General features: G+C 49.8%; 2 protein-coding genes across 9 annotated transcripts in view; both read left to right on the plus strand.

Moving 5' to 3' along the window:
• PFKFB2 (6-phosphofructo-2-kinase/fructose-2,6-biphosphatase 2) overlaps positions 1-13,563 on the plus strand; it is a 62,818-nt gene extending 49,255 nt beyond the window's left edge. For 3 of the 8 annotated variants that reach the window (XM_056361748.1, XM_056361745.1, XM_056361747.1), the window contains exons 11-16: positions 252-381; positions 1,116-1,178; positions 1,746-1,819; positions 3,496-3,675; positions 5,089-5,156; positions 8,406-10,682. In XM_056361748.1, the coding sequence (XP_056217723.1) occupies positions 252-381; positions 1,116-1,178; positions 1,746-1,819; positions 3,496-3,675; positions 5,089-5,115 (474 nt within the window). In that variant the 3' untranslated portion in view covers positions 5,116-5,156; positions 8,406-10,682. Of the gene's footprint in view, positions 1-251; positions 382-1,115; positions 1,179-1,745; positions 1,820-3,495; positions 3,676-5,088; positions 5,157-8,405; positions 10,683-13,428 lie in introns of those variants that run through there. The other 5 variants (XM_056361749.1, XM_056361746.1, XM_056361750.1 and 2 more) reach the window with 5 other exon arrangements.
• The window catches only part of CR1 (complement C3b/C4b receptor 1 (Knops blood group)), an 89,479-nt gene continuing 85,055 nt past the window's right edge, over positions 13,459-17,882 (plus strand). The window contains exons 1-6 of the mRNA XM_056361864.1: positions 13,459-13,595; positions 14,753-14,899; positions 15,379-15,570; positions 16,093-16,192; positions 16,739-16,824; positions 17,227-17,439. Coding sequence (XP_056217839.1) covers positions 14,812-14,899; positions 15,379-15,570; positions 16,093-16,192; positions 16,739-16,824; positions 17,227-17,439 — 679 coding nt within the window. The 5' untranslated portion in view covers positions 13,459-13,595; positions 14,753-14,811. The remainder of the gene's footprint in view (positions 13,596-14,752; positions 14,900-15,378; positions 15,571-16,092; positions 16,193-16,738; positions 16,825-17,226; positions 17,440-17,882) is intronic.

Here is a 17,882-nt window from a genome sequence, read left to right on the forward strand (position 1 = left end):
GTTTTTCCTACCGCGCTCGTTAAGAATTAACAGTAATCTGAATCCTCCTGTAATCTGAGGGTTGCTGACATTAAACTTCACCTTCTGCTCTTTGCTTTTTTTTTCCCCTGTATTTACCGGATCATCCGTAACCTCTGTGTCTTGGTATTTTAACTGATATTTTCCTTGGATGTGAAACTGTGTTTATTACTACTTCTGCTTCAAGCCTCTGTTTACAGAACCCCTTGAAAAATTCCTGTTTTCTTTTTCAGTCCTACCAGGACTTGGTCCAGCGCCTGGAGCCGGTAATTATGGAGCTAGAACGGCAAGGCAACGTCCTCGTTATCTCCCACCAGGCGGTTATGAGGTGCCTGTTGGCTTATTTTCTCGACAAGAGTGCAGGTACAAAAATAAATGCATGATGTTAGGGGCTGGCTTCTCTCACTGCTTCCTATACAGAGCTTGTGGGAGGGTGGCTTTTAATGACTGTTTTGATTTTTCAGAACGGAAGAGCTGCTTAAAAAAAGAAAAAATTGCCAAAATGCTTTAACCATTGGGTTTCAGTGGTGCAAGGAGCTCTCTTTGTGAGAAATGCAGATGCGTGCGCTGCTGCTTTCCTGCTCAGCCATTGTTTCTGGGGCTGTTTTTACAAGTAGCGCTTAGATTAAAAATAGTCTCCTACAGATTATGTAAAGAAAAAGTGTTTTTTGGTGCATCAGTAACCTGGAAGGGTTGGCAGTAGTGTTGCATCTCTGAGAGATGCTCATCCCTTGCACTGCATACCTCCTGGAAGCTGGTTCCAGTCTGCTGCCAGCTCCTACGTGGAGCTCCAGTGGGTGGCACTGGAGTTTAATAAAACTTTTAATAAAGTTAATAAACTTCTCAAGTTTTAATTTAAAACTGCTGTGGGGCTTTCCCACCCGTGTGCTGCTGGAGAGGTTTCCTCTGGCTGGCTCTGTGCATTGGGAACGGTGGGGACCATCCCGTCAGGCTGGGGGGGCCGTGGCACCCCACGGGGTGCTGGTGGGGTGCTGTGCGGAAGGTTCCCACCTGAATCCTGGGGTGAGGGGGGGTGGCTGGTGGGGGCATCCCCGGCGCAGCCCTAACACCCCCCGTAACACCTCCCTCTGCCCTAGATGAGCTGCCCTACCTGCGCTGCCCCCTCCACACCATTCTCAAGCTCACGCCTGTTGCATACGGTAAATATTGTCTTTTAATTTTTTTTTCTTGATTTTATTATTTTGGGTCCTCGTTTGTGTGCGTGCAGACCTGATGGGCAGGTTTGTGTCCATGTGCGGCACCAACCCAACATGCTAGAAAAGCTGCTTGTAGTATTTTTAACGTGTATAAAGGTTCCAGCGTATAGGTTAATATATAAATACTTTTAATGTATAAAAAGGGGGGGTTGGGGGGAACAGTGGGAGAGATGTGGGAGTGCGGGGGTGTTCCTGTCTGTGGGTGTCACCCACCGGTGACGGCTGCTTGTGCCTCCGGACTTAGATGTGGCTCTGGGGCTCAGCCAGTTACCAGTGGCTCCTCTGGAGAGCCCTGTAGCCCACGTAACACAGGGCTGCACTCTAGTGCTGAAGGTTAATGCCGAAAAGTTGGTTTTTTTTTAAAGTGTAAAATTCTGTTAATAGGGTGAACTGTTTATTTATGAGCTGTTTTATTTAAAAAAAAATAATCAATATTTTAAAAAAAAAATAAAACCGGCTATTTAATAAATTACCCTTCCCCGTATAAACTTCTCACTGCTTTTTATAAAGGCTGTAAAGTGGAGATGATTAATCTGAACGTGGAAGCAGTGAACACGCACCGCGACAAACCCTCGCTGAACTCAGTAAGTCTTTGCTGCCCAGCTCGGGCTTTTTCCCTTTTCAAAAATAAATAACTAAACTGAAACACTCTCAAATACCTGCTGGAGATGACCGATTGCTTTCAGTGATCAGAAGGGCTTGCTTCAGAACTAATCCCCCAAAGCAGAATTAATTGTAGGCTGAATTAGCATGCGTCCCAGGCAGGGGGGAGGTATTTTTCCGAGCTGTTGTAGGAAGCAGAATGGGCAAATTGAGGATGTAGGATTTAAATTCCAGGTCTGGTGCTCAGTTTTCCATGATGTATTTGTTGATGATTGTTTTATTAATTGTGATAATTTCAAAAAGACTCGCCACAATGTTTGAAGCGAGTTTTCTCAGTGTCTTGATGAGCGTCCTCCCTTTAAAGCTGTGGCTGGGGTAAGGCTGCCTCTGGGGGGGTTCTTGGGGGGCTCTCGGCAGCCCTTGGGGGGGGCTGGGCTGGCTGCTGTGCCGGTGGCTGGGAGGAGCGGAGGATTCTTCCCCTGTAAAACACACAAGAAATCCGCAGAGACGGGTGTTGGGTGCAAGGCAAGCCGATGGGGTGCCTGGATGATGTATCTATCGGAGGGGACGGGTCCGATTTGCTGCCCCTTGCGCTGCCGATCTTCGGGCTCTGGCTGGCGTTATTTATGAAATCCTGTCTCTCCCAAGACTTAAAAACCTGTTCAGCCATCCACCTGCTGCAGCAAAGCACATACCCACCTGCCAAATCTGTGGAAGTTGCTGCTGTTCTGGGCATTCGCTTCTGCAAACACCATTTTCCAGAGGGGACCGATGTGCCGGCAAATGCCACTGAGTGACTGCCTGTAATTAGCTCCCCCAATTAAAGAGCACAAACCAGCTCTGCTGTGCTAGCTCACGGAAAACCCACACGCACCACCTTTTAAGTTCCTTTGGCACATTTAGGCTTTTAGCTGCCTCTTGTCGCTGTATTTTATAAAGAGCTCTCGGCTGCTGGCCTGGGAGATGCTGATTTTTTTGTCCCTGTGCCGAGGCACCGCCAGCGAGGGGGTGGTGAAGCTGCATCTGTGGCTGGAGGGTTTGTGGAGCTCAATCCAGTTGACTGCAAGATGCTGAGCTGAGGATGTTTGGCCAGGTTTTTGTGGCTGGTCCCATGCTGATGGTTCCAGTCGGGCATTTATCGCTTTGCAACTTGTGTGCGATGCCTGCGTTGGAGTCGTTGCTGTGTGCTTGGAGAAGTTGGAGTCTGTTTTTGCTGTTCTTTGCTATTTTGGGCAACGTGGCTGCTTTGAGGGAGAAGAAATACAAAGAAGGGAAAGTTTTTCTATTTGCTTATTATTTTTTTCCCCCTAAATTGATCGCAGGGAGAAAAAAAAAGAAAATAAAAACCCAAAACAAACTAACAAAAAAACCCTAACAAAGCTGCTTAAGCAAAAAAATTAAAAAGGGAAGTAAAACTGCTAAAAAAGCAGACTTTTCAGCGGACTCAGAGCCAGGTTAGCTGACAGAGCAGGGGTTTCCCATCACTGGTGCTCAGCTGGGGAAGGCACTGAGCGCTGGTGCCAGCGGCCCCGGCTGCCGGGAGCTTGGCAGTGCCTGTGGCGGGGGGATGCCGGAGGTGTGTGCTGGTGTGCGGTTTGGTTTTAATAAACTCTGGTTCCCCTTTTCATTCCTTATGATACCCTCCGTCTGGGATCAGAACAACCTTCCCGCCAGCCAAACCCCTGTAAGGATGAGAAGAAACAGCTTTGCGCCGCGGGCCAGCGCGGACACGGTAAAGCGCCCGCGACATTTCAGCGTTGGGAGCAAACCTCTTGACCTGCTGGGGCCTTTTCCATCCCTGGAAGCTCAAGATGGGGCCAACCAGCCGCAGCTGCAAGTGGGTGTCCAGGTGGTACCTTCCCTGTGCTCCCCCTCCCCACCATCACCCGCGGCTGTCGGTGGTCCTCCCTGACACACAGACCCTTCCCAGGGTCTTGAACACCGTCTCTGCATGAAAATTGGTCTGGATTAGACTCTCTTAAAAAAAGAACCACAACAACAACAAACCAACAAAGAACCCCACAAAAATAACCCCCAAACCCCAGAAGTTGCCCTGTTAAACTAGAATAGTGGTGCCAGAGGCTTTCGCCATCAGGCTTTATGCAGGCGAGTCTCCATCAGTGCAGTAGGGTTTTGGCAGGGTGGTTAATTCTGGGTAATATCTTGCTTTCTGGTAAAAAACCACCTGATTGTAAAGAGTTACAAATACCTTCTTTGTCCTAACTTGATACTGCAGCCAAGTGTTGCTCCAGCCCCGGAGCGACTTGGTAGGAAATCTTTGCGTGATTTTGCTGGAGCCTTTTTCCCTTTGGATCCCGATGTCAGCAGCTTGTTGAACAAAGTTTGGGCTCTTTGGGTGCCCAGGTGGAAGCAGTTTGGGTTTTGGTGCTTGGTGTTTCTTCTGGCTTAAAAGCCCGTAGGCCCTCCTCAGTGTTGGAGGGGAAGCCCTGTTTGTTTCTTTGCTCATTTAAAATTGTTTCTTTGCTAAATCAGGAGGTTTTCTGTGCCTGGGAGAGCACAGGCGTAGCAGGCTGCACACTGCTGCCTGTCAGGGGAGGCAGAGAAGAGCTGGGGGGGGATTTGGGGAGGTCTTGGCTGGCCCCCCTGTGCAGAGACAGCCATTGTTACAGCTCTTTAACCTCTAAAGTAGCCAAGATTATTTTATTTTTAATGTTTTCTAAGCTATTCAGTGAGCCCTGCTCCTGCCTGTTTGTAGAGTAAGTGGCCAGAGGGTAGGAGACAGGGCGATGCAACAGAGGTGAACGTTGCTGGAGCGTGATGCTGGAGCATCCCCAAAATCCCAGGGCTCTGGTGGGAACCGAACCAGGCAGGGCTTTGTGGTGGTGTGGGTTTGCCCCCCAGCAGTGGTGGGTGCAGAGCCCCTGGAGAGCCCCCTGACCGCCCGGCATCTTCACTGGTGGGGGTCTGCAGCGGGGCAGCCCCAAAGGGATGTTGTACCCTTCGTAAGCGTCACGCCGAAGCGCTGATGCTCTGGGGTGAAGGAGTGTTTAGTAAACCCTGGGCTGTGGGGCTAGCGGGGGGGAGGCGTGCTGGCGAGCAGCGACGGCGCGATGTCCGTGCCTTGTATCAGCTCCTGCTGCGATACAAGCCTGCCCTGAGCTCCCTAACATGAAATCTTCGGGGCCGCTTCACTTCTTTCCTCGTTTGCTTTGCTGCTTTTACTATTATTTTAAAGTCTCCTTTAAAATGCACTACGAGCTATCCTGTGCTGTTTCTTTTTCCTTTGCAGCCTCAAGGGGGAAATGCTTGCCTGTGAGTACCACTGAGAGCAGCTGGTGTGTACTCTCTTTTGGTTTAGTAAGTAGGACTTCTCTTGATTAACGTTGCATGGAAACTGCTTTGGGGAAAGACAAATGCATGGAGTGGAAGGGGGTCTTTTGCTCTATAATAAGCTCAAGGGGGGGAATATTGTTACCAGCCAGGTAACTGACCCAGGGGCTCGGGCTGGACTGACTGGTGCGTTGTGCTGGTGCTGGCTGCCCGCGAAAGTGCGTTTCATGCTGAGCTTGCTCCATCCCTGGACCAGGACGTGGGATGGTGCTGCACTGGCACTGCTGGGCTGAGCCATGTGGCTCGTACTGAGCAGCGCTGGGTGCCGCGTGCGTCCCCTCTCTGCCAGGGATGAGGTGTGGTGATGTTACTGCTCACAGCGGTTTTGCAGGAGTCATTGGATCGTGGCCTCGGTGGGAGCGGTGCTGCTCAGCCCCGGTTCCCCGTGGCGTGAGGGAGCCGGGTGGGTTGTGTGTGTGCTTGGGAAGCAGCTGGGTGGAAAAACCCCTCTGCATGGGTGGCAGTTGTCACTGAGTCCTCACTGTCATGGTCCTCGGAGGCATCTTTAAATGGAGACGAAGAGAGGACTGCCTTGCTCCCACCCTGAGGGGAGAACGTGTCCTTGTGTGTCCCCTCCCCAGGGAGCCAGCAGCCTGCATCGCCCGTGAAACCTCGGCTTCCCTCTCTGCCTCCGAGTGAGGGCCTGGGATGAGACCTTGCCTGCTGCCCCGTGCAGGAGGGCCAGGGGTGCCCCCACTTCGCCGTGCTCCTGCTGGCCCCGCACCCCTGCTCTGCCAGTAGCTGTGACCTACCCCACGGCCACCCCTCGCTTGGCTTATTGGGTGTTTTGCCTCATCCAAACGCTGATGGGTTTTGTCTTGTAAAAAGCTTTTTGCAGTTCGGGTGCTGCGGCTGGGGGCACAGCAGGTCCCTGCACCACGGGGCTGTGGGCTGGCTCTTGCAGCGTGTCGCTCCTGCAGCCCCCGTGCCGCATCCTGCATGCGGTGCTGTGCTCATCCCTGCACGCCTGGGTGACCTGCAGCACCCAGCTGCTTCCAGCCCCCCTTCGGGGGCACGGGGGTCTTCCCTGCAGGAGCAGTGGGCTGTACTGGGGAGCACCCAAAGGGTGGTGGTGCCTAAGGGTGGGCTCCGAGGTGGCACAAGCTGCGTCCTCGGAGGCTTTGGGTCACTGCGTCTGGGCTGCTGGGGTGGGTGCTGAGCTGCTGCTGCTCTCAGCAAAGCTCTGCTCCCTCTGCCCCGCTGCCCTGGGGCTTGGGGCAAATCCTCTCGCTCCTGGTGCTCTGGCATCCAAGGGAGAGCTGGTTTAGCACAAAGGAAGCGAAGCGGTAGCTGGTTCTGTCCCCAGAGGTGAGGTGTTACAGGGGACACGGGGCTGGGGGGGGGCTCGCTCCCCTTTGGCGGTGACGGGGTGGTCCCTGTGGTGGTGGGGCGCGGGTCTCGCTGCCGTAGGGTGCAGCTCATCTCTTCCAGGCGAGGAAGGTGCAGCTCCTACCTCTGCCCAGCTTCCTTCAGGCTTGAGAAACTCCTGCCTGAACGCATTTGCCCATTGGGATGTGCATTATTTTACTTGAATCGCACGTCGTCTTCGATGTTAAGCTCTTCCAACAATTTCCTCAGTGCGGCTGCTCTTTCTCCATCACCTGCTGCTACACCCATGTCGTAGGATGCAAAGGTGTGGGACGGATCCTGAAGCTACATGCCTCTGTGCCCTGTTCTCCAGTTTGTGACAGCGTTTTTAATAACGCTGCCGAGTTTTACTGCCTGCCCTGCCAAAGCTGCAGGAGCGCACAAGGCATCGAGCTCAGATGTTGCTGTAGAGCATCTCCCACGTCGGGATGGCCGAGCTGGGAATGGTGGGACCAGCAGCAACGCAAATGGGGAGCGTTTCACCTGAGGTTGCCTATCTCCCTGGGTTTCAGAGGCCTCAATGTTGGGATGAGGGGAGAAGAAGGAAGAACCTGATCTGTGGGAGCTTGTGATAAATGTGATAAACAGTTGTTCCTGTACAGAGTAATAACCTAGAATCAGATGAGAGAAAAATTATCCATAGGCTAAAAATCAAATCTTTCCCCCTTTGGATTTGTCTTTATCCTGAGCCGAAAGGAGCTGTGTGTTTAGAAAATGAACGCGTGTACCAGCTTGGCAAAGCTGCTTTTCTAACGCTGCCCTTCAAGTGTTTCTTTCTCTTATGTTTAAACAACTAACACGGACTTCCTAGGAGGGTTTGCAGATAAATGCAGGTAATTTGGTCCAACTTCCTTGATTCCAATCCAAACCTCCTTCCTCCTTCGTGCTGGTGTTTTGCTTGAGCAAGCAGCATGTGAGCAGCTGTTACGGATTACCTCTGATAGTGGTTACTTTAAGTGTAATTGTCAGGAAGGCTGTTGAGATATTTTTATTTTTTTTTAATTGCAAATAGAGACTATTTAGGGTCTGGATTTCCTGACTCTTGAATTGGAAGTGTTGATGCCCACTGTTCATTGTCAGCACGCTGGCTCCGTAGCTGTGCCATTTATTTTTTTGTTGCAAAACAGCGTGGGTTGTGTAACCAGACTGATGCCAGGGATTGATTTACACGTCGCTGTGCTGAGCAGAGCGGGCAGGGGGTCGGCGTGGCTGGAGCCCCTCTGAGCATTTTCTGCGCTCTGGGACGTTGTGTGATCAGCTGTAAGAACTCCTGGCCGTCGGATTTTAACTTGTGTGATTGTGCCTTCATAAATATATAATTTGCTTGTACAGAGCTGAGTGTTGTCTGTTGGGTCCTTGGCGAGGCAGCGGAAGGAGTTTTAACGAAACTCTTAAGTATTTATTGTGGTTAATGTGCAAAATGATTAATGTTTCATAGGTTGGTTCTGGTTGGAGTGTATTTTCCTCTGGAGAAGATAAATAAAAGCGAGTAACCCCGAGTAGCCAGCCTGCTTCGTTATTGCCTGCCGTCCTGCGAGATGCTCCAGCAAAGCTGGACTCGCGTGGTCTCGGGCTGGGGCTGGGAAACCCTTTGTGCCAAGCTTTGCCAGAGGTTAAAGGATGATGCAAAGTGTGAAGCAGCTAATTATTTGCTCAGGTAGAAGTAAATAAGTAAATCCTCTGGTGGTTACGGTCATGTAGAACAACTCTGGACCTGGTTGGATTCACCCGCCTCTGGCTGCTGCAAAGTGTCTGTCCCTGCACTGAGCTGAGCTCTGTTGTCCCCTGCTTTACCATCGCCTGACTTATCCTCGGTGTAACCTGTGCCATTTATCTCTTAATTTGTAGAGGATGGCTGGTTTAACGGTGTAGAGGTTTCTGCTTTCATCTCGGACTCGGCTGGGATTTCCGTGGCTGGGAAGAGCCCTGCGGCTGGGACTCGAGCATCCCCAGAGCACAGTGAGCCGCGCGCCGCTTTGGCCAGTAATCTCCTCTGAAATGAAATGTGTTTGGGTTTTTTTTTGTCTCTCTGTCTCTTTTTCTTTCTGAATGCTGAAATGTCTGTCCGTGAGACTGGAGAAAATGTGTTATGGAGATTTTTCAACCCTGCTTTTAAGTGAGCCAACGCATCCCTGGGCTTTACTGGAGCATTGGTGTCCCACATCTTTCCCCCTGGTTAGGTGGCAAAGTTAACCTCAGTGTATGTGGGGACAAAATGGTCATCTTCCTACTTGCTGAAGCAGCTTTTCTTTGGAAGACGTTATCAGACCAAATCCCCAAGTTTTTATTTAACTGTTACCGTTTCCAAGGTCAAACACAGTTTTTGTGGTGTTTAACCAGCGAAAGAGCCCAGGTATCATTTGACCTGGCTTCCACGGCTGCTGGTTTGCATCCCCCCATCCCAGCCTGATCTTTTGCTCTGGGAAGGCTTTTGGAACACAGGGCGCTTGTCAGCTCAGCAAATCCTGCCAGACACCTCCTGCGAGGGGCAGAAGGGAATAAAAAAAAGCTCCTCTCCCTCTCTGGAAGCAGCGTAGCTACCAGTGCTCTTGAATCTGCATCAAGTCCTGCTTCAGCTTTGTCCCCTGAGCTAAGCTGCATCCTCTTGCTTGTTTTTCCTGGGGTTTGTGGATGTTTTTATCTATTACAACAGAAGACCGGAGCATTGCTTTGCTCAGTGTCCGGGAACAGCAGGGCTGCGTGTGTGGGGTTTGCAAGAAGCACATGATTTTTACCGATTGTCTTTTTAACGTACCAAATTTTAGCCCCACAACAAGATTTTAGACTTGCTTACGAATAAGCTGTGAATGTTGCTGGTGTATAACGCTGCCTTAAATAGCATTTTTGCTGCTTTAGTGTTGTGTGTTAGATGGTGAAACTCCCCTGCGGCGCAGCTCCCGTGATGGCTGTGTTACTTAAACCCCCCAAAACCCCAAATTTACAGTTTTTTTTCATGAGCCTTGACTTGTGTTTTGCCAAACTCCGTTTTATCCTACTCCTGCCATTCCTTCAGTAAGGGCAAAATCCCCAGGTCGGGTGCAGAAAGGAGCATTTAGGTACGAAGCAGGAGGCTGTTCTGCACCTGCTGTTCCCAGTTGACTCCAGGATTTATAAGAGCAGCTTCTGGGACCCAGGTTGCTTATTTTAAATGTGTAAAATGAATGTTGGCCCTACCCACAGCAGGGACCCATGTTTGAGAAATGTCAGTGCTGTGGCGGAGCTCGGCAGCCTGGGGATTTTGAGCTCAAACCCAGTTGTTGTAGACACTCCCAGCACTTTAATTTGATAAAGCTGAGATCGAGGGGGCCATGGTGAAAGCCCAGGCACTAATCCTGAGCCTTTAGGATTTCTGAGGAACAGATGTGTGTGTTGATCTAAAGCAGTTCTGCCACAAAGGGACGAAATTCACTGTGTGAGAAACTGAGTTTTATTACTTTTGCTCCTCAGGCTGTTCCCACCGGTGTTTGCTGCAGCCCTCTGCAAGAGCAATGCCGTCTGTTCTTTGGTTTTAAATGTTACAGTGCTTAGAAATAAGCCGGGGGGGGTGGGGTGGGAGTGGGGGGTGGGGAAGAGGAAAAAATGTTGAAGACATTTAGAGCCTGTTGTGTGGTACTACTCGCTGTCACCCTCCAGTAATGTTAAAACGCACAAACCCGCACTGCATCGGGCTGGCTGCTCCGACAGAAACCTCCCACTTGGGGGGTAAAAAGGGCGTAGAGATGTACTGTAGGATGTTTACGCACATTATGCTGTAATACTTTGCTAAGGAGTTAATTATCTTCGTCTCATTGAGTAGTTACTGGTTGTAAGGAGACAAAAATATGTATTTTTACCTGCCAGGTTTAATGAATGTAGCTGCTAATATGTTGGCGGTCATAATTTTTTTTTTTTTTAATCAGCGCTAAAAAGCGGGTGTGCAGCTTTGGATCGCTGACTGTGGGTCGCTTATTCCTGCCAAGTGGGTCCCGCTTTAGCTGCGGTCTGCTGGGTCGTGGGATGGAGCCTCTCAGCCCTCTCTGCAGACGGCAGCATTTGTGCCTCAGTGCTTTAATTAAAGCCTAACTATAGCTTTTTCCTCCTGCGTTTTACCTTTCAAAAGGTGTAAATACATGTGTCTAGAGCAGAGCGGCAGCAGATTTGTGATCATCGTGGGGGTGGATCATACCTGATGTGGCAGGTCCTAGGGTCCTGCTGAGCTCCCGGGGGCGGCCGGGCTGGGGTGATGCCAGCAAGCCCACGCATCTCCCCAGCAGGTCCCTGTGCCAGGTTTTTCCTTGAAATCACCTGATTTTCTTGGCACCGCGCAGGCAAATACCCCAGAATAAACAGCAATTGCACAATGTACCTGACCTGAGGATCAGCAGCAGCTTGTGCTGTCAGTCGGACCAGAGCTGCTGTCTTGGGCTGGGCAGGTCAAGGTGGTGAAGCTGGAGGTGCAGACGTGGGGTGCAATGCTTACAAAGGCACCAAGCCCGAGTCAGGGTTTTTTCTGTATTTCCCTGACTCTCTATCCATCTGTTCTAGCAGCAGAGGTGGTGGTGGTGGCCGCTGTCACCTTCAGCGAGCAGTGGCAGGGCCACCCACGGGACCTGCATCGCTGTCCCTGAGCCATGGTCCAGGGACCGGCCCATCAGCATTATTGGTCATTGCAGAGAAAAATGATCACTTGGGCAACACTTCTTCCATCTCTGCTGCCAGCAGTGGGGAAAATTGGAATGTGAGGGGGGAAGAAAAGCTTAAAGCCAGCCCAGGTACCTTGAGTGTGTGTGCGCTGCCTGTCACATTAGAGCTGCCACCTCTGCAAGGCATCCCCTTCCCGCAGCGCCGCAGTGGGTGACAGGGACACCCAGCTGAGGAGCAGCCATGGGAGGAGAGGCATCGCTGCCAGCACTCCCGGGAGCTGCCTGCCCCAGGGGTATGTCCCAAACCCTCGCCCGTCATCCGCTGAAGGGTGCCCATGCCCCCTCCGCCTCTCCCGCTGCTCCTCTGCCTCTGAACGCTGGTTGCAAACCGCATCTCTGTGTTTAGTGTTTAGCGAGATGGATGTTGTGCATCTACTTGCAATTTTGCTACACTACTGCTTTCTAATGTTTTTTTTAGATTTTTTTTTAAAAAAATGCAGTGTATGTAAACTTGTGTCGTAGCTTGTGTACTTTGTGCATGTGAGCATAAATATCCCATCAGCATTTATTTACAATAAAGATATTTTAAAAAAAATATAGATCTAGTTTCCTCTACTATTTTCTGTTATTGTTTGCTATAACTATCTGTTGTGTGTTGGTTTTGTGAGATAATGATGAATTTGGGGAGTCTCTGGAAAGCGTTTGGAGGAAGAGGGTCTGCAGGGGAGGGCAGGCATCCCTGGCTGTTTGGGAGTTGGGTTGGAAATGGTGAAACTTGCACCCTGGAGCTACTGCTGTGGTTCCCCTTCCCTCATCAGTTTTAAGGGTGCTTTTATTGGAACTATCGGAGTTCAGATTTTCAGGTTTTCTGTGGAGCTGTTAGAGTAGGAAAACATTTAAATTTTATTTTTTTTTTAAAGCATGTCTCTTTGTCTGGAAAAAAAAAAAAAAGTCAAGAGGAGTAAGTAGTGTCACTCTGACTTCCAGCATCTGCAGCTGGAAACCAGCTGGTCCTGAAGGGACTCACCAGCCACAGCCTGAAGAGAAGTTACTTTGGATCTGGTAAAGGAAAACCCCTTTTATCCTGTTTCTCTTGCTGCAAACTGCGGGTTAAGGTGGCCTTAAGGGTGTTTAGCAGCCGTCAGAGCAGGAGGTGGCTCTCAGTGTGGCTGATGTTCCTGGCCATAAGCACCCTGCGCAGATGCTAAATAACCTGAGTGCCTGCAGGGAAGCTGCTGTGCTTTTTTTTTTTTTTTTTTTTTCCTCACACAAATCGGCTTGTTTGGAGTCATCTGGAAAAACATAAATCTAGAAAGCCTATGTTTGTGTTTGCGATTAACTGGATTCTTGTAAATGCTTAGTGGAGGTCAGGGTGTGCTCGGCAGGAATAAGGAGCCTGTTGTGAGCAAGCCCCTGCTTGTGGGGCAAGGGCAGGCAGCCCTCTGCCGCCTTTTACAGAGCAAGAAGTAAATCTGCTTCATTGCACTTTGGCCTGGACCTAGGTGAACTTCAGAAAGGTAATATATCCGCTGGATGTAGGGACATTGTAAATTTTTTCTGGCAAAACTCCTCGGATCTGGCCAAACAAACCCATACCTGTGAGAAGCATCATGGGGCGGGGTGTAAAAAGCCCATTGCCAGGTTCTTGATGGTGATTCAAGCCCCGATGAAGCCGTGCAGCCGAAGTGCAAAAGGGCTACGTGGTTACAACTCCTGCCAAAACTCTGGTTACTGGCAGATGACCCCCCCAGTGACAGTTGGATTTGGATTTGGGAGGAATTCTCAGCGAGACGAAGAGCAGCTGGGTTCCCATCAGGGACCCAGGGGTGCAGCTCTGAGCAATGCTCCCTGCGACCTCACGCGTTGTTTTCATGGGATCACATGGAGCTGGTTGAAGAAACCATGTTTTGAACACTGGCCGCAGGCTTTTTGAGGTAAGAAGGGATGAGCTCATGGTTGACATGCCCCGGGGGAAGCAGCTTTCTCGAGGATGTCCCTGGGCATCCCCTGGGGACCAGCACTGGCCGGCTGCTGTTGCTGCATGGTGGAACAGGCAGCATCCTGCTCAGCAAGGATGGTTTCAACAAGAGTTGGCAGCTCCACACAAAAGACAAACTATTACAACAGCTGCCTGGGTTGCATTCGGTTTTCGATTATTTCACTTGATGGGTTGAATAAACTACTTCCCTCTCGCTCAGAGGAGGAGTTAATGATTTATGGGTCAACTGGCACAACTCTGGTCTCTGCAGAATTCAAACTTTGCTACATGGAGCCATATCTGAGCATGTAGGCGTATGGTAGCTCCTCCTTCAGCGCGGCGGTGCCTGGACCGAGGGGACTGGCTGAGGACAGTCATTGCTTTGTCTTGTAAGAGCCGAACACGCCGGGTCTCTATCTCCTGCTGCCAGACCTCCAGGTAAGACAACTTCGAGCCGTGCAGCTTTGGGCAATGTTGCTCTTGGGAACTGGATCAGAGCATTCTTGCAACTCTAGCAGGCACTAAGATGAGTAAATTAAATCGATTTAAGCCAAGAGCTGTAAGATAAGGGTTGAAGGTAAGCCAGAGGAATGAAACAGCCAAGGGGAGTGTTAAGTTCAGGGCAGAAAGCGTCAAGACAGACTCGTCTCCAGGAGGAAGCCAGGCATTTGGAGTGTACGGAAGGTTGGGAGGGTTTAGGCTCATAAAGGATAATCCTGGATAACAAAGGCAGAGAGGACCCTTGCTCAGCTCTAGGGCTGCCAGGGTAGTCAGAATTGCACCTCAATTCCATTTTGTAAAGCAATTCAGTCTCCTGAATGACATCTGTGCTTTAGAGCTTTACTCCAGTTAATGTTATTTGCACAAAACTGGTGTGTCTTTTTGGTGAGAAACTTTCTCTCTCTGCTTGTGATTTATTAATAGTCAGGGCACGGTACTGATGACTCCAGCAGGATTTCATCTGACTATGAATTTGCTTCCAAGAGATTTGTTACTAAACAAAAATGTTCTACCCATAAGATAAATTGCAGAGGACTTTTTCCAGAAGGCATAGATAAACTCACAGCCCTGCAGACAGTAATTTGGCTGGTTGGCTGGGGAGAGCATAGCACTGGCAATACAGAGTTAAGTCAAACTTGACAAGCTACAAAATATTTATATTATGGTTTGAGTGGAGCTGTTAGTCTTTTTTTGCCTTTTCTTGTCTTTTTTAGATTTTATTTTAAAATTTTGATCCAAAGCTGTGTTCTCAAAAATGCAAATAAATGAGACTAGTGAAATACACCCTACGGGAATTGCTTAACATCTACAGTCTTCCGTCCTGTTTATGTTGTATTTTGATGTCTCTGGGTCTGCTCTGCTGGAGCCAGCCTTCCCCACGTACAGGCAGCTCTGCCGCAGCAGTCCAGCTCCGCTGCGCCTGGTCTGGGTCCCGGCGGCCGAAGCGGACCCGGCGGAGCAGCTGCTCCACTTGCAGAGCATCCCGCTGGTCCCCAGCCCCACCTGTAGGAACTGCTTAGGGATGGAGAAACAGGACTTGTCCCTATGAGCTGTGGTTATCCTGAGCATAAACACCCGCCCTGCTATTTCTACAGGTATTTGGCATAGAAAAAGAATGTGGTAACTCTGGTGGGATCTCCAGGGAGGAATAAAGATGTTGGCTTTGGAGCTGGGGAGGCAGAGGGATCGAGCTGCTGTCCTTGGGTTATTCCTCACCGCTGCTCATATAGTGGCTGTCCAGAGTAAGTGAACGAGTCCATCGGGACAAACTGAGATCCTTCGACAGGGATCCTTCTCCTGGGGTTCACAAGGCTTGGATCCTTCTCTTTTCCTCATTGCCTTTGCACTTCAAGATGTTATAAATCTTTGTGGTCAGAATCCATCTTCCTTTGTCTTTTTCTCCTTTCTTTGTAAAACGGCCATGAAATTATTCCATCTGAAAAGGGTGCGATGATTTATACTAACTGGGGAGAGGAAATGGTTAATCTGGACTTTGTGACCAGCTTTAGAAACTGCTCGGTGAGGGGTGAGGAGCGAACAGGAGCTCCCCTGTCCCTGCCAGCCTTGGCCATCCCATCACAGGCTGCACTTCCCTTTGTTTCTAGCTTTAAGGAGTTCTAAGGCCAGGGAAGTGTCCTCACCTGGACCTTCAGAGTAAATCAGGCCCGATCTCCCACTGCTCTTCCTCCCATAGCCTTTCTGATGGAGTTTCTGTCGGTAGGTGCCTGCAATGCTCCGCCGCGTCTCCCATCCGCAGAACTCAAAGAGGAATACCGTGGCATTACCTCGTTTCCCTTTAAATCCATGGTGGAATACATCTGTCGTCCAGGTTACTTAAGAAACCTGAATGCCCGAAGCACCCTTGTTTGTGGAGTGAACGATATGTGGCACGGATCAAGGGAGTTCTGTACACGTGAGTATATTTTGGGTTGACTTTTGATTTAGATTTTTCTTTGCTGATGCTGTTGGCTCATTTTGTTGGAGCAGTCCCCAAAGTGTCCTCATGGGATGGTGGGGGATGAGTGACCCGATGTGAAGCACCAGTTGTGTTCTGCAAAGTGCTGGCAATGATGGCAAAAGCTGGGATCTGCTTTGATGCTGGCTGTGCTTGATTGCTGGCTCAGAAGATGCTCTGCTCAGGCACTTGGTTCAAAAAAAAAAGGGATTTCAGACTTGCAGTAGGAGAGTGCTTTAGCTGTGAAGAAAGGCTGTCACTGCAAAATGCCACTCGGACCACAAAGGCTGGCTGTGGGTCGTGATGCAAGTCTTAGCAGCATCGTGTATCGTGGAATAACTTAGGATTGGAGGGGAAATCCAGAGGTCTCTGCTCTGTGCCCTTGCTCAGTGTTGGAGGAGTCTTCTGCTTTCATGCTGCATTTTCCTGGGTCTTCAAGAAACTGAAATAAGAACTAACTGCAGTCCTGTTGTCCCCCAGCAAAGCTGTGCAGCTACCCTGGCGAGCCGGCCAACGGCAGACTCCTCCTGACAGGGAAGTTCACTTTTGGTTCAGCAGTGAACTTCACCTGCAACATGGGGTAAGCTCGGAGCACTTGGGCATGGGTCCTCTTCTTCCCAGCGGCCTTTCTCAAGTCTTTTTGCTCTAGATTAAAGCCTGTGTGTGCTGTCCGAAGCCTTACTGGCGCACGTAATTGCGGACTGTGACTGAAATCTCCCTCAAGCTTTCCTCTGAGAGCTTTAAGACTGACTGAGTTTTCTTAATCTCATGCTTTGAGGCAGTTCTTTCAAACTCAGCTTCACTCTCCTGGCCCTTTCTAAACCATTCCCAATGTTCTGGTATATTTTGAAGAAAAAATATGAATACTCAGCTCAGAGCTGTAGTGATAGCTACAGCTGGCTGATGAAGTCAACTTCTTTTCTTAGATACCACAAAAAAGGTTTTTTTCATTTTTAAAAATGCTTTTGTCAAAAGCCAGGTTATCATTGATAAAATGACACTGATGGCAAATTTCTGATCAGTTGTCATCATGATAAGGAAGCCAAAACCATCCTGGTGGTGATGTTATAGGTAATGCTTGACAAACTCAGTCTTGATGTAATTCCCTCTCCCCTATTTCACACAGGTACAGACTGATTGGAAATTCCCAGATCCACTGTGTGCTTAAAGATGAGATTGTTACATGGGACAGAGATATTCCCATCTGCGAGCGTAAGTGGAGCTCCCTAACTGATCTACTGCTTAAATGTTACAGGGGATGGATAAAGCAGCAGTCACATTCCCCTGCTGAGGATTTCAGCAGTTTGATGCATGGTGGAATCTGGAAAGATATTTTTCTTTCTGTTTTACTTCCTGCATCATTCCTGCAGAAATATGGAGTCACTATCTGGGAGTAAGGCAGCTGCATGTAAGACTGGTGTATCCCAAACCCACTCGGTGTCTGGGTCAGAGCTCTGCTGCCTGTGAGCTGCTGTGCAGCTCCCTGGAGACCTGCCCTTAGTTTCTGACCCTTCTGGTACCTCGTGTTTTTTCATACCAGACTTGTGGCTCAAAACTAATTCCAAACTTTCTCTCTCTTCCCTTCCCTCTACTGTTTCCCCCTCCCTTCCCCAGCAATACCGTGTTTACCCCCTCCAGAAATAGCTAACGGCAAGCACAGCGGAGCTGGCAAAGAGCTCTTTGAATACGGAGCGTCCGTCACTTACCAGTGCCACAGTGTCAGAAGGGGAGAGAGACCTTTCTCGCTGGTGGGGGACGCTTCTATCTTCTGTACAACCACAGATAACTTAAATGGTGTCTGGAACAAGCCAGCCCCAGAGTGCAAAGGTGAGCTGCTCCCATGCACGAGACAAGGTGCTTGCAGGCTCACCAGGGCACTGCAGCAGCACCAGCCGTAGCTGCTTCTCCACTGCCTACTGCCCCGTCTGCTAGAGGTGGTTCTTTTTTCCCTTGGAGCCATCTGTCTCCTTTATGTTGCTGGAATCATCTCTTGCAGATGAGACCCTCTGAGTTTGGTAGCGGTAGCAGGAACCAGGGGGTCCCATCAGAGGGACCATGACTGCTCGCTGTCACCAAGTCAGCAGGGACAGGGGAAGGGGACTGCATTAGTGTCAGCAGACCAGACAATGCATCTTACCTGCCGGCTTGTGTAAAACATGATGCCTGCAAAAAATTCAGAAGGCTGCTGTGATACCTGCTGCTTTCCCTATGTTCTTTTTACGCTTTGCCATAATAAAAAGTGTGAAATAAAAAAATGCTGTAAAATGGCG

Source organism: Falco biarmicus, chromosome 16, assembly GCF_023638135.1.
Source record: "Falco biarmicus isolate bFalBia1 chromosome 16, bFalBia1.pri, whole genome shotgun sequence".
Classification (NCBI taxonomy): Eukaryota; Metazoa; Chordata; class Aves; order Falconiformes; family Falconidae; genus Falco; species Falco biarmicus.